This window comes from Eriocheir sinensis, unplaced genomic scaffold, assembly GCF_024679095.1.
Source record: "Eriocheir sinensis breed Jianghai 21 unplaced genomic scaffold, ASM2467909v1 Scaffold589, whole genome shotgun sequence".
Classification (NCBI taxonomy): domain Eukaryota; kingdom Metazoa; phylum Arthropoda; class Malacostraca; order Decapoda; family Varunidae; genus Eriocheir; species Eriocheir sinensis.
Genome location: NW_026111930.1, coordinates 225,513 through 242,500, shown reverse-complemented (window position 1 = coordinate 242,500; position 16,988 = coordinate 225,513). Strand labels below are relative to the sequence as shown.

Here is a 16,988-nt window from a genome sequence, read left to right as displayed (position 1 = left end):
AAGGACAGGTCCGACACGCAGCTGTAGTCTCTGCAGTGGAAGGGGCGGCGGCTCCTGGGGCTGCCGAGCCTGTTGGCGTCCTCGATGACAGAAGGCATGTTGGATATCTTCAGGGCTGACTCTGGGCAGTCATCTTCAAGGTCCAAGACAATGTTGTATTTAGAGGAATAATCAAGAGTCAGGTCTTGGCATGAGTCAACAGATATATTATTTGCCAGGAGTATTTCCTCAAAGCTGCAGGGATCATCATTGTCCTCGTCACCGTCTGGTGTGTCCCGGCCGTCTGGACCGCCCCGGGCGTCCACACTCAGCAGGGGTGTGGCAGCAGAGCCTGGAGGGATAACACACACTCAGTCAGCTCAACAGTCATGGTGTTTGTTATCATGGAGCTGGAACTAGTAGTGATAGCTAGTTGTGCAGTAACTGCTTGAATATCACTGGTGGAAGTAGCAGCAGCAGCAGTACCAGTAGTAGCAGTAGTAGGAGTATAATAAAACCAGATTGGCGAGCCTGTTTTGGCGTTGGCTCCCGCGGGTCCTTTCCTCCCCTCTGCTCTGCCACACAATCCCAACACCTATATTTTCCTTTCATATGCTAGCTATAGCTAACATAAGGGAGGAAGAGATAGGTGTTGCAACTGTGTGGCAGAGCAGACAGGAGGAAAGGACCCGCAGGAGCCAACACCACAACACTCGCCAATTTGGGTTCACTATAGTAGCAGAGTAGTAGTAATAATAAAAACAGTTCAACAACATGGTCTCAGTAAGTCCCATGCAATATTTGGCACCAACAGATTTACCAGCAAAAGGGTTTTCCGGAAATTTCCAGTAGATTGCCAACAAATTTTCAATGCTTGCTTGCATGATAACCAATGTTACGGGTGAACCGCTCCATGGGTATGGCGAGGTACACTCTACGGGAACAGTATACTATGTTTACATAACTCACCGGCTCCCATGGTGGACAGTGCCGCCACTCAAGGGCCTTGGCACATCACAACCCTTGCTCATACACTTTGATCTGCTTCAATAAGTCGCTCCCTCAATGACCAAAAGAATTGTGTGTCCATCACGTGACAAGGTTGAAGTACATGTTTATATTTGGTTCTCTCCTCTGCTGCGCCTCTCAAATATCCTACATCACCATACTAGTCATGTGTTGACAGGATGAGTGGTGAGCTGCTACTCACTCTTCCTGCCGTGGTGAGCTCCTTCCCTCACACACACTCACTCCTCCTTGCTCCTCTGTTGTACATCTCACTGCCTGCATCACATTACTAATTTTCATATATATTTATTCATTTATTTTTTGTTTTACCGAATTTTGACAAGCATTATGCGAGTTCTACAATCAGTTCTAAGTCTGTTTATCTTGTATAAGAGGCGAGCTGTGACAAACATCATAGTAATGTGTGGCACGAGAGCATGTGTGATTGACAGGCCATGTCATGAGTCATAGAGAAACCCAGCCAATCAGGAGAGGCCTGACATATATATTGCCAGGCACCAGAGAATCACTTCATTTGAAGAGACTACTGAGGAGCCCCACAAGGGCAGATTTGGTGCCAACATTTTTTATATATATTCATGACACAAATTACAGTATAGGAGAAGAAAGCTGCTTAAACCTGATTGTAGGTGCAATTACTCAAAGAAAATAACATCCACAACCACACAAAAAGTCTCACATGGCAGCAGTGGCGTTCCCTCCATGGGGTCGTCTCCGTGGAAGAGGGAGGTGCCCTGGCTCAGCATCAGCGCAAGTCTGGCGGGGCGGCCGTGGCCCCCTCGCTGCCGCAGCCCACCAGCGTGTGTGGGCCGTGCATGTCATAGTCATCCCAGTGGTAGCCTAGGATTTGGGAAACACAGACATATATTACCAGGCTTTCTGACACTGAGCCACATGTGGGTTTGTTGACACAGATCCACATTCCTCAGCCTTCAGTGTATGTCAGTGTATTCACAGCGTGCTATAAAGATTTCTACGTGACAGTCCCAGACCCATGATGCTGCAAGAGCTTTCTCCACATGCATCACCACAAGATGGTGAATATGATGTATGGGATACCATGCAAAAAAAATATTAATCTAATACAGACTATTACACTTAAAGTTGCAACACCTCGTTTAGCCTAATTCTCCTGCAGACTTTTATGACTTTTGTAAAACACACAAAAGGAGGAAATTATACTACTAAAGTATGGGTAGGTACCTTTCTTCTTCTGCTGGCTCGGTGCTGCGTGCAAGGGAGACAGAAGACACGTGAGTGGTCATGTCCCAGAGGCTTATATTTACACTGTGCATTCTCCCTTCTCTCAACCTGGGAAACTTACTTAAAATTACAGAGCAAATTCATTATTATAGATGAGGTTCAAAAGTTATCATATATATATATATATATATATATATATATATATATATATATATATATATATATATATATATATATATATATATATATATATATATATATATATATATATATATATATATATGAAACTTTTTGTAAGTTGTAAACCCAAAAAATCAATAAAAAATTGTGTAAATCAACAAAAGCACTAGCTTCATATTAACTATGTACTACTTTGTTGCTCTTTTGGCTGTGTGATGAAAGAGTGTCTGTGCCCGTCAACCACAACACAAGACTGTGTCAGTTAGCAGCAGCTGAAGGAACAGATCACAAAGTTACACGGGGATGAAACACGACAGCACTCGTGTTCTTAAGATATTAAAAAAGCACGTTACTATCACCATGTTAACTTGTATAGTTTGTCATGGTAAGTGCTACTCAAAGCTGAGCCTCAGAAGACTCGCAGCAGTGGCCGGTTATCTCAAGCAGTACACGAACTCAGTCGGGTGAGTGTTGGCACAGCGCTGCATTGCCTCTCAGAAACCCTTTGGCTGTCAAAGCCATGGGGAGCCCTTGTGTAGGGCCCATGCAAGGCAGAGGCCTGGCTCTAAGGGCCATGCAACAGTCTTCTGGTGTGGTCACTATCAGCTGTGGTGGCCTCTTGAGGGTAGTCTAAATGTGCTGGGGCCCGGCGAGCCAGGAGGTGGGGGCAGGGGAGAGGGGGCACGGCGGGGGAACCTGACGCCTGGCCCCTCTCTGCACCCGCCAGGATATAAATAGAAGTTTGTTATTCCTGAGGGTAAAGTCTTGTCGTGAGAGTACGCTGCAAAACCTTCACACTTCCCTCCTCGCTGTGAGGGGAAGAACCTAAACCCCTCACAGAAAGGCTTTTAGTGTTTCCTTGGACAAAATCAAATTTATGCAGATCATAAATTAGAAGCTGGCACCAAATAAATACATGGAGTGAAATTTAATAGAATTTTCATTAGGGTGCATTAACCAAGTCAGTGTTAAGCAGGCATGCTATTAGTGCCATCAGTGGGTGACCCATGCTGCAGCAGCACAGCGTGCCACCGGGAACCTCTGTGCAGTACAGGAGCTGGGCACTCCTGGCTGGCACCACATGATGCAACCCTGGGCCATCACACAAACAAAACTCCTGCCATGACAGATTAAAAAGGAAAGATTTTTTCTGAAATACATATATCTATATATGTATATACTATACTGTGTGTGTGTGTGTGTGTGTGTGTGTGTGTGTGTGTGTGTATCTCTCTCTCTCTCTCTCTCTCTCTCTCTCTCTCTCTCTCTCTCTCTCTCTCTCTCTCTCTCTCTCTCTCTCTCTCTCTCTCTCTCTCTCTCTCTCTCTCTTACACACACACACACACACAGAAACAATGGTGAGGGACATGGCAGATAAGAAAAAATGTCATAATGTTTGGTGTACAAGAAGAAAAACACAGTGAAGACTCAGAGGGAAAGTTGTGAGAAGAATAGGGTGAAAAGTGTATTGAGAAATTTGAATACTGAAGAAGAGGAAAAGTTTGAGGAAGAAGTAGATGAAATAACAAGATTGGGAAGGTATGAGGAAGGAAAGAACAGGCCATTAAAGATTAAGTTAAGATCCCAAATGACAACAGAAACCATCCTAAATAGGTTGTGGAGATTAAACAACTCTGAAGTACACAAACAGATATATGTGAGGAGAAATATGACGGAGGATGAAAGAATGAAGGAAAAAGAAATGATAAATGAAGTGAAAAAAAGGAATGAGGAAAGATCAGAGGAAGATAAGAAGAATTTTTTTTGGAGAATGAAGAAGAAAAAACTGATGAAGTGGTGGATAGGAGGCGAAGAGAGGGAGTAAGGGTGTTGATATCCTTTCCCTTCCTCCCTCCTTATTTTCACATATTCATTTCTTGCTATCTTAAAGTCTTCTTTATTCCTCTGGTTCTTTTCAGTCTTTTCCACGCTCTGTCCCTTTTTTTCTTTGCGCCTGCACATCTTGCATTAAACCAATCTTGCTTTCCTCTTTCTATTGGTTTATATTATGGGACATTTTTTGACTCCTGTCTCATATGCCTTTATGAAAACATCATACTTTTCCTGCACTTTGCTTGTTCTTTTTAACTTTTTCCAGTCCAGTTTTTTGTAATATTTCTTGAGATTTTCTATGTCCACTTTCCTGCAGTTTCTCCTTTTTCCTTTGTATGATTCATCTTCCTCAGTGACATCCTCATCGGTTTCCAACTCTATTATTACATGATCACTTTTTCCCGTGGGACACACATATCTTAACTCATTTAACAGGTGCACTCCCTTCGTCAGCCCCAGGTCCAGTCTTGGTGGGTCGTCATCACTCCTGTATCTTGTATTTTCAGTCACCCACTGCATCATTAAGTTTTCCGTAGTCAGTTTTAAAAATCTCTCTCCCCATGCCGTGTGTGTGTGTGTGTGTGTGTGTGTGTGTGTGTGTGTGTGTGTGTGCAAAAGATGTAAGGTACCAATTTCTTTTTCTCCTTTCTCATGCTGAAGATTGACTTTATGGCTTGAATAAAATAAATCCATTAATCTGCACAAGTTATCAATGCTGAGTTAATATTTTTCTTTACTTATTATTTAATTCTCAGAAATCAATGGCAAGTCAATTTTTAAAATGGCAAATGACGACTGAAACACGGCAGATATACTTTTTGAGGAGTAGCTAAGTTAGGGAAGGGGAAGGAAGAAGGGGAGTGAGAGGGAGAAGTGGAGGAAGGGTGGGAAAGGGAGACAATGGAGAGGTAGGAGGAGATGGAGAGGAGGGAAAGGACAGTGATGAAGGAGGAGCAGGAAGGGAGGAGGAGGGAGGGGAGAGAAAAGGTGGAGGGGAGGGAAAGGGGAAAGGAAGGGAGAAGAGGATAAAGATAGGGATTAGGATGAAATAGGAGAGGAGCACAGATGGGAAAATAGAAATAATGATAATGGTAATGATGATAATGGTAAGGAAAGTAATGATGAAAGAAAAGCCTATTAAGAAAGCTGAAAAAATAAAGAAATAAAATACAGGGGTCTGGAAGGGCTACATTAACCCAGTAGCAGCAACGGGCCAAATTTGTGGCTTTACAGTGTAGCAGCAACGGGCCATTTGTGCCATGATATAAACCCCCAAAATCGATGCTACATAATCTGATCACAAATGCTTTGATATATATTATGAAATGGTTTGTGTGGGGGGTGATTTTTTCTCATTTTTCTCGCTTGGTGGGCCCATTAAGAAACATGATTCCCGCTGCTACCGGGTTAAGAATGCCATACCTGAAGAATCGTCTGAAAATGGAGACTGCCGGGCCGAGGAGGTGTGGGTCTCGCCGAGGTTGGTCACCAGGTCACAGCCCACATCTGAAGAACAACGAGGACACATGAAGTTCTGGTCCTCACAATCTGACACACACCCAATGCCTCAGATACACATAAAAAAGTGCAGTAAGGAGAGGAGACACTCAACAGGGAAAAGGAGATAAAGTTGCAAGTTATGATATAGTTCTGGTCCTCATGGTTTGGTGCACACCCAACGCCTCAAGTACAAATAAACACAGGCCAGTAATGAGAGGAGACACTCAACAGGGGAAAAAAAGGAAAAGGCCCCAATTCTCCCCAGGCCATTTTTTACCTTCATTCCCTGTGCATGCAAACTTTTGCTCTATGGGCCTATGACTCACTCCCCACAAGTCACCCCTGCTCACTGGGATGTATCTGTAAGAGACAACTCTTGGTGAGGCAGAGCACAGGGAGGCCAACAAGTCTTGTGCCCTGAGGGAAATGACTGACCCTGCCAAGACTTATTTCCAATGGTAAGGGAGCTGCTGTGGAGGCCTGGACATTTCCAAACCACTGGCCACTATGGTTATGAAGTCGTCCAGCACTGGGGTAGTACTGGCACTAGGGAAAAGGCCAATGTTGTACCAATATTTACAAAGAGGGATAAATAAGCTGTGTCTAATTACCACCAACTGGTTTAAAGTCAGTTGTAGGGAAATCATTTGTGTGTTACAGCTAGAAATATTCATGACCACCCAGACAAATACAATCAGATTACTGACTTCCAGCATGGGTTCACGAAGGGTAAATCTCATCTCACTAACCTTATGTCACTTCTCAAAAAGGTGCATGAAGGGGCAGGAAAGGATGAAAATTATGATGTTGTTTATGTATCTCACTTTAAGTTGAGCATTCAAGACTTAAATAAAGTCAAAGCACATGGGACAGAGGGCTAAGGTTTGGGGTGGATCAGGAGGTGACTAAGAGACAAGTTGCAGAGAGTTCAAGTAAACACAGATAAATCAGACTGGGTGTGTGTTACTGATGGCAGCCCACAAGGTTTAGCTTTAGATCCATTGCTATTTACTATTTACATCAATGATCTTGACTGCAGTGCAACCAGTGACATCAGGAAGTTTGTGGATGACACATAAATAGGACACTGTATGAGTGTTCCCATAAATGGATGATGCAGTTCAACATGGAGATGCTGATAATTTTAACCCGGTAGCAGCGACGGGCCAAATTTGTGGCTTTACTGTGTAGCATCGACGGGCCAAATTTGTGCCATGATATAAACCTCCCAAAATAGATGATACATAATCTGATCACAAATGCTTTGATATATATTATGAAATGGTTTGTGTGAGGGGGAATTTTTTCTCATTTTTCTCGCTTGGAGGGACCGTTAAGAAACATGATCCCCGCTGCTACCGGGTTAAGTGTAGGAAAAAATGGTCTTCCAAATAGTTCAAACAAATAATGAAACAAAATAGTGAAAACAAATAAATAAAACAAGTCTTGGTCACTCTAGGCATGTGTGAGCCCTGACATTCAACCCCCAAATCAATGTATTACTGCCCTGAACCACACAATTTTTTAATTTTATTTTTACAGCAAGGGAGGCAGCTCAAGGTCAAAAAACAAAAACAGCAACAAAAAGGCCTGCTATATGTACACTGCTTTGACAAAAGAAAAAAAGAACGAGAGGCCAGAAGCGAGGTCAATTTTGGGTGGATAGGGGTCTTGATACTCTCCACTTGAAAGAGCTCAATGCAAAATAGTCTTGGGCTGTATTTCTATGGGCATCAGCAACTGGCAGTGCAGAAGTAATCCTAGTTGTATATTTGCCACTTGTTAGACCCTTCCTGGATAAGACTGCTCAATTTTGGTGCCCCTATTACAGAGAGGATACAGTTCTCTTAAATTAGTACAGAGGAGAGACTAAAGTGATCCAAGGACATAGAAACGAGCTGTACGGGGTGACTGAAAAACTTAACCTGGTAGCAGCGACAGGCCAAATTTGTGGCTTTACTGTGTAGCAGCGACGGGCCAAATTTGTGGCTTTACTATGTAGCAGTGATGGGCCAAATTTGTGGCTTTACTGTGTAGCAGCAACGGGCCAAATTTGTGGCTTTACTGTGTAGCAGCGACGGGCCAAATTTGTGGCTTTACTGTGTAGCAGCGACAGGCCAAATTTGTGGCTTTACTGTGTAGCAGCAACGGGACAAATTTGTGGCTTTACTGTGTAGCAGCGACGGGCCAAATTTGTGGCTTTACTGTGTAGCAGCGACAGGCCAAATTTGTGGCTTTACTGTGTAGCAGTGACAGGCCAAATTTGTGGCTTTACTGTGTAGCAGTGACAGGCCAAATTTGTGGCTTTACTGTGTAGCAGCGACAGGCCAAATTTGTGGCTTTACTGTGTAGCAGCGACAGGCCAAATTTGTGGCTTTACTGTGTAGCAGCGACAGGCCAAATTTGTGGCTTTACTGTGTAGCAGCGACAGGCCAAATTTGTGGCTTTACTGTGTAGCAGCGACAGGCCAAATTTGTGGCTTTACTGTGTAGCAGCGACAGGCCAAATTTGTGGCTTTACTGTGTAGCAGCGACGGGCCAAATTTGTGGCTTTACCGTGTAGCAGCGACGGGCCAAATTTGTGGCTTTACTGTGTAGCAGTGAAGGCCAAATTTGTGGATTTACCGTGTAGCAGTGATGGGCCAAATTTGTGGCTTTACTGTGTAGCAGCGACGGGCCAAATTTGTGGCTTTACCGTGTAGCAGTGACGGGCCAAATTTGTGGCTTTACCGTGTAGCAGTGATGGGCCAAATTTGTACCATGATTTAAACCCCCCAAAATAGATGATCCACACACTGATCACAAATGCTTTAATATATATTATGAAATGGTTTGTGTGAGTGATGATTTTTTCTCATTTTTCTCGCTTAGAGGGACCATTAAGAAACATGATCCCTGCTGCTACTGGGTTAACATATTCTCCGGAAAGCCCTAGACTGTGAGGTGATTTATTATAAGTTTTCAGACGGGTTACAGGGATGAATATTGGCAATTTAGTAACCTTCTCTGACTTAATGAAAGCCTAAAATCACTTAATTAACTCGTATGGGGTGAGCTTAAAAAGCTTATATTCTCTGGAAAGCCGTAGACTGTGAGGTGATTGATTAGAAGTTCTCAGATGGGTTACAGAGATTAATAAGGGACTTAATGAAAGCCTAAAATCACTTAACTTGTACAGGATGACTAAAAAAAAAAAAATAACTTACATATTATGGAAAGCCATAGACTGTGACGTGCTTTATTAGAAGTTTTCAGATGGGTTGTAGGGATTAATAAGGGCAATTTAGTAACCTTGCCTGACTTAACAAAAGCCTAATTCACTTCACTTGTACGGGGAGGACTAAAAAAAAATCAACATATTCTCCGGAATACTGTAGACGGTGAGGTGCTTTATTATAAGTTTTCAGGTGGGTTACAGGGATTAACCTGGTAGCAGCGACGGGCCAAATTTGTGCCATGATATAAACCCCCCAAAATAGATGATACATAAACTGATCACAAATGCTTTGATATATATTATGAAATGGTTTGTGTGAGTGATAATTTTTTCTCATTTTTCTTGCTTTGAGGGACCATTAAGAAACATGATCCCCGCTGCTACTGAGTTAATAATTACTGAAAGCCAAATTTACTTCACTCATATGAGGTGACTGAAAACCCTCAAATTATATTCTCCAGAGAGCTGTATAGACTGTGAGGTGATTTATTATAAATTCTCAGATGGGTTATAGGGATGAATAAAGGCAATTTAGTAACCTTGCCTGACTTAACGAAAGCCAAATTCACTTCACTTGTACGGAAAAAAAAAAAAAAAATTACATATTCTCTGGAAAGCTGTAGACTGTGAGGTGATTTATTAGAAGTTTACAGATGGGTTATAGGGATTGATAAGGGCAATTTAGTAACCTTGCCCGACTTATTGAAAGCCTAAAATCACTTAACTCATATGGGGTGAGATTAAAAGGCTTATATTCTCTGGAAATCCGTAGACTATGAGGTGATTTATTAGAAGTTTCCAGATGGGTTATAGGGATGAATATTGGCAATTTAGTAACCTTCCCTGACTTAACGAAAGCCTAAAATCACTTATCTCATATGGGGTAAGATAAAAAAGCTTATATTCCCTGGAAAGCCCTAGACTGTGAGGTGCTTTATTAGGAGTTCTCAGTTGGGTTATAGGGATTAATGAGGGCAATTTAGTAACCTTGCCTGACTTTCCTAAGGCCAAAAATCACTTCATTCAGGCAGCTGCTTCCCATCAATCATGTTCCTCCCTCTCCTGCCACCTCTCTTACACCCTCCTTCCCCTCCTCTTCCATCGCAGCACTCATTCATTCCCACCCTGCCATACAAAACCATACAGCACCTCAGAACTCATAGCACGGTACAGCACCTCATCAGAAGAGAGGGAGCAGATGACAAGAGGATTATTTTTTTACAAGGGAGGCAGCTCAAGGGCAAAAAACAAAAAGAGCAACAAAGAAGCTTGCTATACAATGCTTCAACAAATGAAAGCAGAACGAGAGGCCAAAGGAGAGGTCAATTTGAAGTGGAGAGGTGTCTTAACCTGTCCACTGTGATTGGCACAGATTTTGCCCTCACTGGTTGCCTGGTATCATATATATCCCTTCACTGGTAGCCTGGTAACATATGGTCCCAGGTCTTTCTCTGCCTCTGTGGTGGATAGTGGAGTGTTTCCCATGTGGTATTGGTGTGCTGGATATCCCTTCATTGGTAGCCTGGTAACATATAGTCCCAGGTCTCTCTCTGGCTCTGTGGTGGATAGTGGAGTGTTTCCCATGTGGTATTGGTGTGCTGAATATCCCTTCATTGGTAGCCTGGTAACATATAGTCCCAGGTCTTTCTCTGACTCTGTGGTGGATAGTGGAGTATTTGCCATATGGTATCGGTGTGCTGGATATCCCTTCATTTGGTAACATATAGTTCCAGGTCTTTCTCTGGCTCTGTGGTGGATAGTGGAGTATTTCCCATATGGTATCGGTGTGCTGGATATCCCTTCATTTGGTAACATATAGTCCCAGGTCTTTCTCTGCCTCTGTGGTGGATAGTGGAGTGTTTCCCATGTGGTATTGATATGCTTCCCCTCCCAAGGTGCATGACTTTACATTTTTCTTCACTGAATTGTAGCAGCCACTTTTTGTTCCATTCCTGTAGCTTGGTGATGTCTTCTTGTAGGAAATCTGCAGTCAAGCAGTTAATACTCTGTGGCAGCCTTTAACTGCTCATGCATGTAAGTACCACCCAACAGTCTGGCACATCGCTCTACCACCACCGGGCTGCTCACCTCCAAACAGGCTGAGCGGACTTTTACTATACATCTTAATAACCTCAGTACCAGGGGTGTGGAGTCGGAGTTAAAATTTTCTGACTCCGACTCCGGGAAATTTTAAAGTTGCAACTCCAACTCTGACTCTGACTCCGGCCCCCATGCCCCTCCCCCTCTATGGCATTTTTTTTTCTATTATTTTTTTTTTTTTTAGATGCTGCCTGTAGTGCCGGTAGACTCTCTTGAGGTCCTTTCTCTTACATGTATTTACATCAAAATTATATGTACTCTATATAGACAACATCCAGATAATGTATAAGAAAAAAAGTTCACTACTACATTACACAATAAAGGATTACGTTAAGAAGTCAGAGTCGGGGGTATTTTTATCGACTCCGACTCCGGCCAAAAGTACCCGACTCCTCCGACTCCGACTCCACGGCCCTGCTCAGTACTATTAATCCAGTGCTGAAATCTTACCTCATGACTTGACATTAAAGTTTCAGTATTGGATTAATAGTACTGAGGTTATGTCAGGTCATGCATGTTTGTATGTATAAACTCTATATCAGGGGTTCTCAACTTGGTGTAAATCGTCCCAAGTGTGCTAATTTGATCTTTTCTGTTGGGCAATATTTATTTATTTTCTATTTTCTTATTTATTTATTTATTCATTTATTGGCAACTGGGAGACAGACGGTAACCAAGAAAAAAAATCTCAGTAAAATCCTATCCATTGCATTAGGCTTCAATTCACTAGAGGCTCAATATGTTCTTCTCTGTCCTTTTTTATTCCCGCTATTTACCTCGGCCTAATATACCACATACAAGTTTATTAACAAGTTTTCAAAGTGTGGACGTTAAAATGTAATTGTGGAAGCCTGAGCAGCGAGGGGAGATGTATGAAGGGGGGGGTGTTCTATAATGTGCTTTTTTATTCCAGCTATTTACCTCGGCCTAATATACCACATACAAGTTTATTAACAAGTTTTCAAAGTGTGGGCACTAAAATGTAATTGTGGAAGCCTGAGCAGCGAGGGGAGATGTATGAAGGGAGGTGTGTTCTATAATGTGGTTTTTCATTCCAGCTATTTACTTCTGCCTAATATACCACATACAAGTTTATTAATAAGTTTTTAAAGTGTGGACGCTAAAATGTAATTGTGGAAGCCTGAGCAGCGAGGGGAGATGAGTGAAGGGAGGCATGGAAAATGGGGTCATGGGTAAACAATGGTTGGGACCCCCTGCTCCATATATTGCTCTATTTACAGAGCTATTTGACTCACCCTTGATGGGCATGAAGTAGTAGTCGTTTAGGTTGTTTTGTTTGTCCCAGGGATTTTGGAGAGAGTCGGAGTCACTGTTGGAGGTCGGCGGAGGGGAGAGGTTGGGCGGCATGACCACGGGCTTTTTAAGGCTGTGGAGGAACTCGTGGGAGCATCGTGAAAGTGTCTCCAGCTCAAGATTCTCGTGTCCCACGGCAGACAGGTCCGCCAGGTGCTTAAGGGTGTTGAGAATGGCGGAGTCATTGCCGCTGGGGGTGTAGGAGGCCGGGTGGGGGGGCAGCGGCGGCCCCTGCTGTGTGGCACCAAGGTCACAAAAGAAAACAACTCAAAAGTCTGTAAGAAACAAAACATCTAAGACGCTGACGCCCTAACACACAGAGGCTCAACAACATCCACAAAATGAAATATGGACAGAAAACATTCAAATTGCAGCCTGTAACTTGATGCCAAGGAAGTGAGTCTGATAAAACTAACGTGTGGGAGTGTCTGTCTTACCTGGTCTGCCTCCACGTTGCAGATTTTGGAGTTTCTTTTGGGTGCGTCATTCGCCTTGAGGTCGTTCTTCACGTGGTGGTCCGTGAGCTTGACGCGGTTGTTCTGCTGGTGACGCTTGTGCCTCCACCGCCACCGCTGCCAGGTCCCCAGCAGCAGCACGGCCATCACGCACCCCAGGAACACGGCCAGGATGCACAGCAGCTCCTCCAGGGTGATGTTCAGGGAGGAGGACGGCTCTTCAGGCTTCCTAACGGCCTCTGTGCAGTATTCACCGGTAACATTGGAGGAACATATGCACTTGAACCCACCAAAGAAGTTGAGGCAGGTTCCCCCGCTCTGGCAAGGGTTGCGGGTGCACTCATCAATGTCCAGCTGGCACATTGCACCGGTAAAGTGTTGGCACTTGCATATAGGCCCATCGGCACCCTCCTCACAGCGACCGCCATTCTGACAAGGGTTTGGGTTGCAGAAAATGCCATATTCACAACGTTTTCCACTCAGTTTTGAAGGACATTGACACTTATAGGTGTGGCCAACAACAATACATTTGCCTCCATTAAGACAGGGTGAGGAGGAGCAGGGAGCCGTGTCCACCTGGCACTGTGCTCCGGTAAAGCGTGGAGGGCAATTGCACTTATAAGAACCTTCATTTTCTTTGCATGTCCCAGCGTTCTGGCAAGGGTAGGAGCCACACACGCCGGCCAGGGGCAGCACGCCTGGACACTGAAGCTCCACGTCGGCCAGGCGCGTGAGCACCGTGCCCCCGGAAGCCGTCCCTGTTATTGACACGGGAAGCTCGGTGCCGTCAATAATGATCTGATCGAGGCAACCCACAAATCCCAGGCTGCTTTGGGAATAGGAAGACATGCCTGACTCTGGTTCACTGCTGAGGGTAGCACCGAGATACATGAAGTTTGAATCCATATTCAGAATGTCATTAGCACCCGGCGCCGCTCCTGAACTCACCTCGCCGTCCACACTCAGTGTTGATATGGTGCCGTCTCTGGTCAGGTTGATGAAGTGCCATGCATCATTGTCGACCCTCACCGTGGACACCCTGACCAGTCCTTCCCCGCTGCCACAGTCCCAGCGGTACTGCACATGTCCGCCGGCCACCTCCAGCACGCTGTAGTCCACGTCCCCGGCAGCAAAGACCAGCATTCCCACCGGGTGTCTGGTGCGCATGAAGGCACTCAGCATCAGTGAGCTGCTCTTACCTTGCTGAGCTATGCTGTACTGGGCATAGCTCTTTCCCCTGAAGGAGAGAGGCCTCAGTGGGTAGTGGCACGCAGGGCTGCGGCACTTTGTCAGGTCCACTCGGCATGAAGGTCCTGCTCTGCCGGCAGGGCACTGGCACGTGTAGCCTCGGCTGCTGGTGTTGGTGGGCGCACACTCCTCATACTCAGCACAGGGTCGGTGCCCACAGGCATTGACTAAATTAGTGCAGTTCTGGCCTCCATACCCTTGGTCACACACACAGCCAACTTTCTGGGTAAATCTTGGAGCAACCAGACTAGACAGCTGTGTGTTGAAGGGCATGGCCACATCATTGTTGATTTCCACCACGTCCACACAGTCCCCGTGGCCGCCGCACTCTGAGCCAGACACACACAGGGACTCCATGATGTCCACGAAGGGCAAGCCAAGCTTCTCTTTTATGTCAACTTGTTTTTCTTTTAGCTTCAGCAGCAGATGTTCTCTTGTCATGTAGATTTCAAAGAGTCTCACAACTATCAGAACGTCAAGACTCCTCTGTATGTCTCTTTTGGATCGCTGTGGAATGTAATCTATCTTATCTAAAGAGTGTGAGTGTACGAGGGCTGGCTGCAGGCTGACCAGGACTACAGAATGCTCCTGAACTGACAGCTCTATGGCAATAGCTTTGAGGAAATATTTCTGATACCTGGAGAGAAATTCATCGGAGGACAGAGGACCCAGGCGAATGATGACGGCATTTTCAACCATTTCCTCAGTGACCACGGAGACCTCGATGGAAGCCTGCATGGTGCGGTGATAACTGCCGTCCGACACACTGACGTTGACGCTGTAGTTACCGGCATCAAGAGGCGTTAGTGCCACCAGAGTGCCGTCCTCACTGTCAATGTCAAAGTACTTGATGGAGCTGACTTCCTCTGCATAGGGCGCCACAGAGTACTGCAGGGTGTCGTAGGGGTCCTGGTCCAGTGCAGTGACCCGCCCGATGATGCCTCCGGGAAAGGCACTGCGGAAACTGATGACCACTGTTTTAAGCGGGAAGAGTGTTGGCGGGAGGCGGGACTCCTCCACCACGCTGACGGTAACTTGGGTGTTAGCGTGGAGTGGTGGCGAGCCGCTGTCCCACACTCGCACCTGCACCACGTACTGATCCTGGACCTGGTGAAGAAGAGGAAACAGGGACTGAAGAATGGCACTCATGTATTACTCTCACTATCTGTGGAGCTTAATTAAAAATGCATACTTCCTTGAGCACTCAGACCACCTGATGGTTTTACTGGATTAAATGTGTTACAAAATATTGAGTGTTACCTTGTGGTTCAATTTATTGGTGGCCAGCCTCAGTGAGCCATCCTGGTCCAGGGTGAAGGCACGACTCTCAACAGGCTGGTTGATCACCTCCCAGGTGAAGGGAGCGCCGCTGGGGTCAGCGTCGGCATCGGTGGCCATGAGGCGGATCACTGAGTAGCCCACAGCTCGGTTCTCCTAATAAAGAAGAACGACTTGAGACGCACCACTTCAATGTTCACTGGATATGGATATGAATGTGCATGTATATATGTAGTTGCATATAGCTGAAAATGAAAGATGATTGGAAGATAACTAGAAATACAATTCTCTCAATGGATGCGGTGAACAGTGGATCAGCCTGGACAAAGAGGTTGTTCAATCTAACTTTTAATCAAATTTAAAGCTAAATCTGACCTACTGAGAATCAGAGATGGGACTCCACTAGTGTAGCTCATTGCCTGTGATCACAACTAGGTAAACACACACACACACACACACACACACACACACACACACACACACACACACACACACACACACACACACACATGGCAGAAAGATGGGCTGGTGAGAGACGTTGTTGAAAAGAAGAGTGTAGTTGTCTTTGGGCTGAAGGAGAAGGTCCTGCCAATACGACATGAGAGAGAGAGGAATGAAAAGCAGGCAGCTGTTGAGCTGGTGAGGGAGGTGCAGCATGAAGGCACAGTTTGGAGGACAAGGTAGAGGAAGTACTCCTGAGGATTGGCAAATATGTAAAAGGAGGACATCGACCTTTTAAGGTAAGGGTCAGATTGCAGGTGGCTGCAGAGGAAGTGCTTGCAGGAACTTGGAAACTCTAAAAGAGAGGATTACAAAGACGTATGGATCAGGAAGGACCTAAACAAGGAAGAAAGGGCAAAAGTCAACAAACTGTGGGAAGAAGCCAAGCAAAAAAACGAGAGCAGGACAGAGGCGGAGAAGAAAAGGTTTTGGTGGATGGTCACAGATTTAACCCGTCCGCTGCGATTGGCATGGATTTCGCCTTCACTGGTAGCTTGGTAACATATGCTCCCAGGTCTTTCTGTGCCTCAGTGGTGGGTAGTGGAGTGTTTCCCATGTGGTATTGGTACGCTGGATTTCCCCTCCCAAGATGCATGACCTCACATTTTCTTCACTAAATTGGAGTAGCCACTTTTTGTTCCACTCCTGCAGCTTGGTGATGTCTTCTGGTAGGAAATCCGAATCCAAGGGGTTAAGATTGAGGATGTGGTACAGACGGGCAGCAGAGAGGGAGGAAGTGAACCAAAGGTGACATACACAAACATGAATGGGTTAACAATGGCACTGGCAAAAGTAAATGACTACTGGAGGGAGAACGAACTGGACATAATGGGAATAGTTGAAACAAAGTTGGGCGATGCTGTCATGTCCCTAGACATTGGTGGAGGAAAGTACAATGTGTGGAGAAAAGACTGACGGGAAATGCAGGGAGGGGGAGTGATGATGTTGGTTAACCCAGTACAGGTAACTCTCGATTTACGCGAGTTTGGTTTACGCATGTTTTTAAATAACGCGGGGTCCAAAATCCAAAAAAATGTTTCATTTACACGTTTTTTCCACTTATACGCGATATTTTATGGAGTGGCTACCCTATGTCTCACGCAACTAGACTCACACGGCGCCGCGGCCACACAGCTGAGCTCAGGTCTTCCC

The 16,988-nt window shown here is 45.1% G+C and overlaps 1 protein-coding gene across 1 annotated transcript in view; it reads right to left on the bottom strand.

Annotated features, from left to right (window-relative positions):
- The window catches only part of LOC126993237 (fat-like cadherin-related tumor suppressor homolog), a 37,654-nt gene that overhangs the window by 1,569 nt on the left and 19,097 nt on the right, over positions 1-16,988 (bottom strand). Inside the window, exons 17-22 of the mRNA XM_050852102.1 lie at positions 15,318-15,491; positions 12,792-15,164; positions 12,297-12,588; positions 5,647-5,730; positions 1,688-1,828; positions 1-331 (exon numbers count right to left, since the gene is read on the bottom strand). The exon at positions 1-331 is cut by the window's left edge and continues 1,569 nt beyond it. Of these exons, the coding sequence (XP_050708059.1) occupies positions 1-331; positions 1,688-1,828; positions 5,647-5,730; positions 12,297-12,588; positions 12,792-15,164; positions 15,318-15,491 (3,395 nt within the window). The remainder of the gene's footprint in view (positions 332-1,687; positions 1,829-5,646; positions 5,731-12,296; positions 12,589-12,791; positions 15,165-15,317; positions 15,492-16,988) is intronic.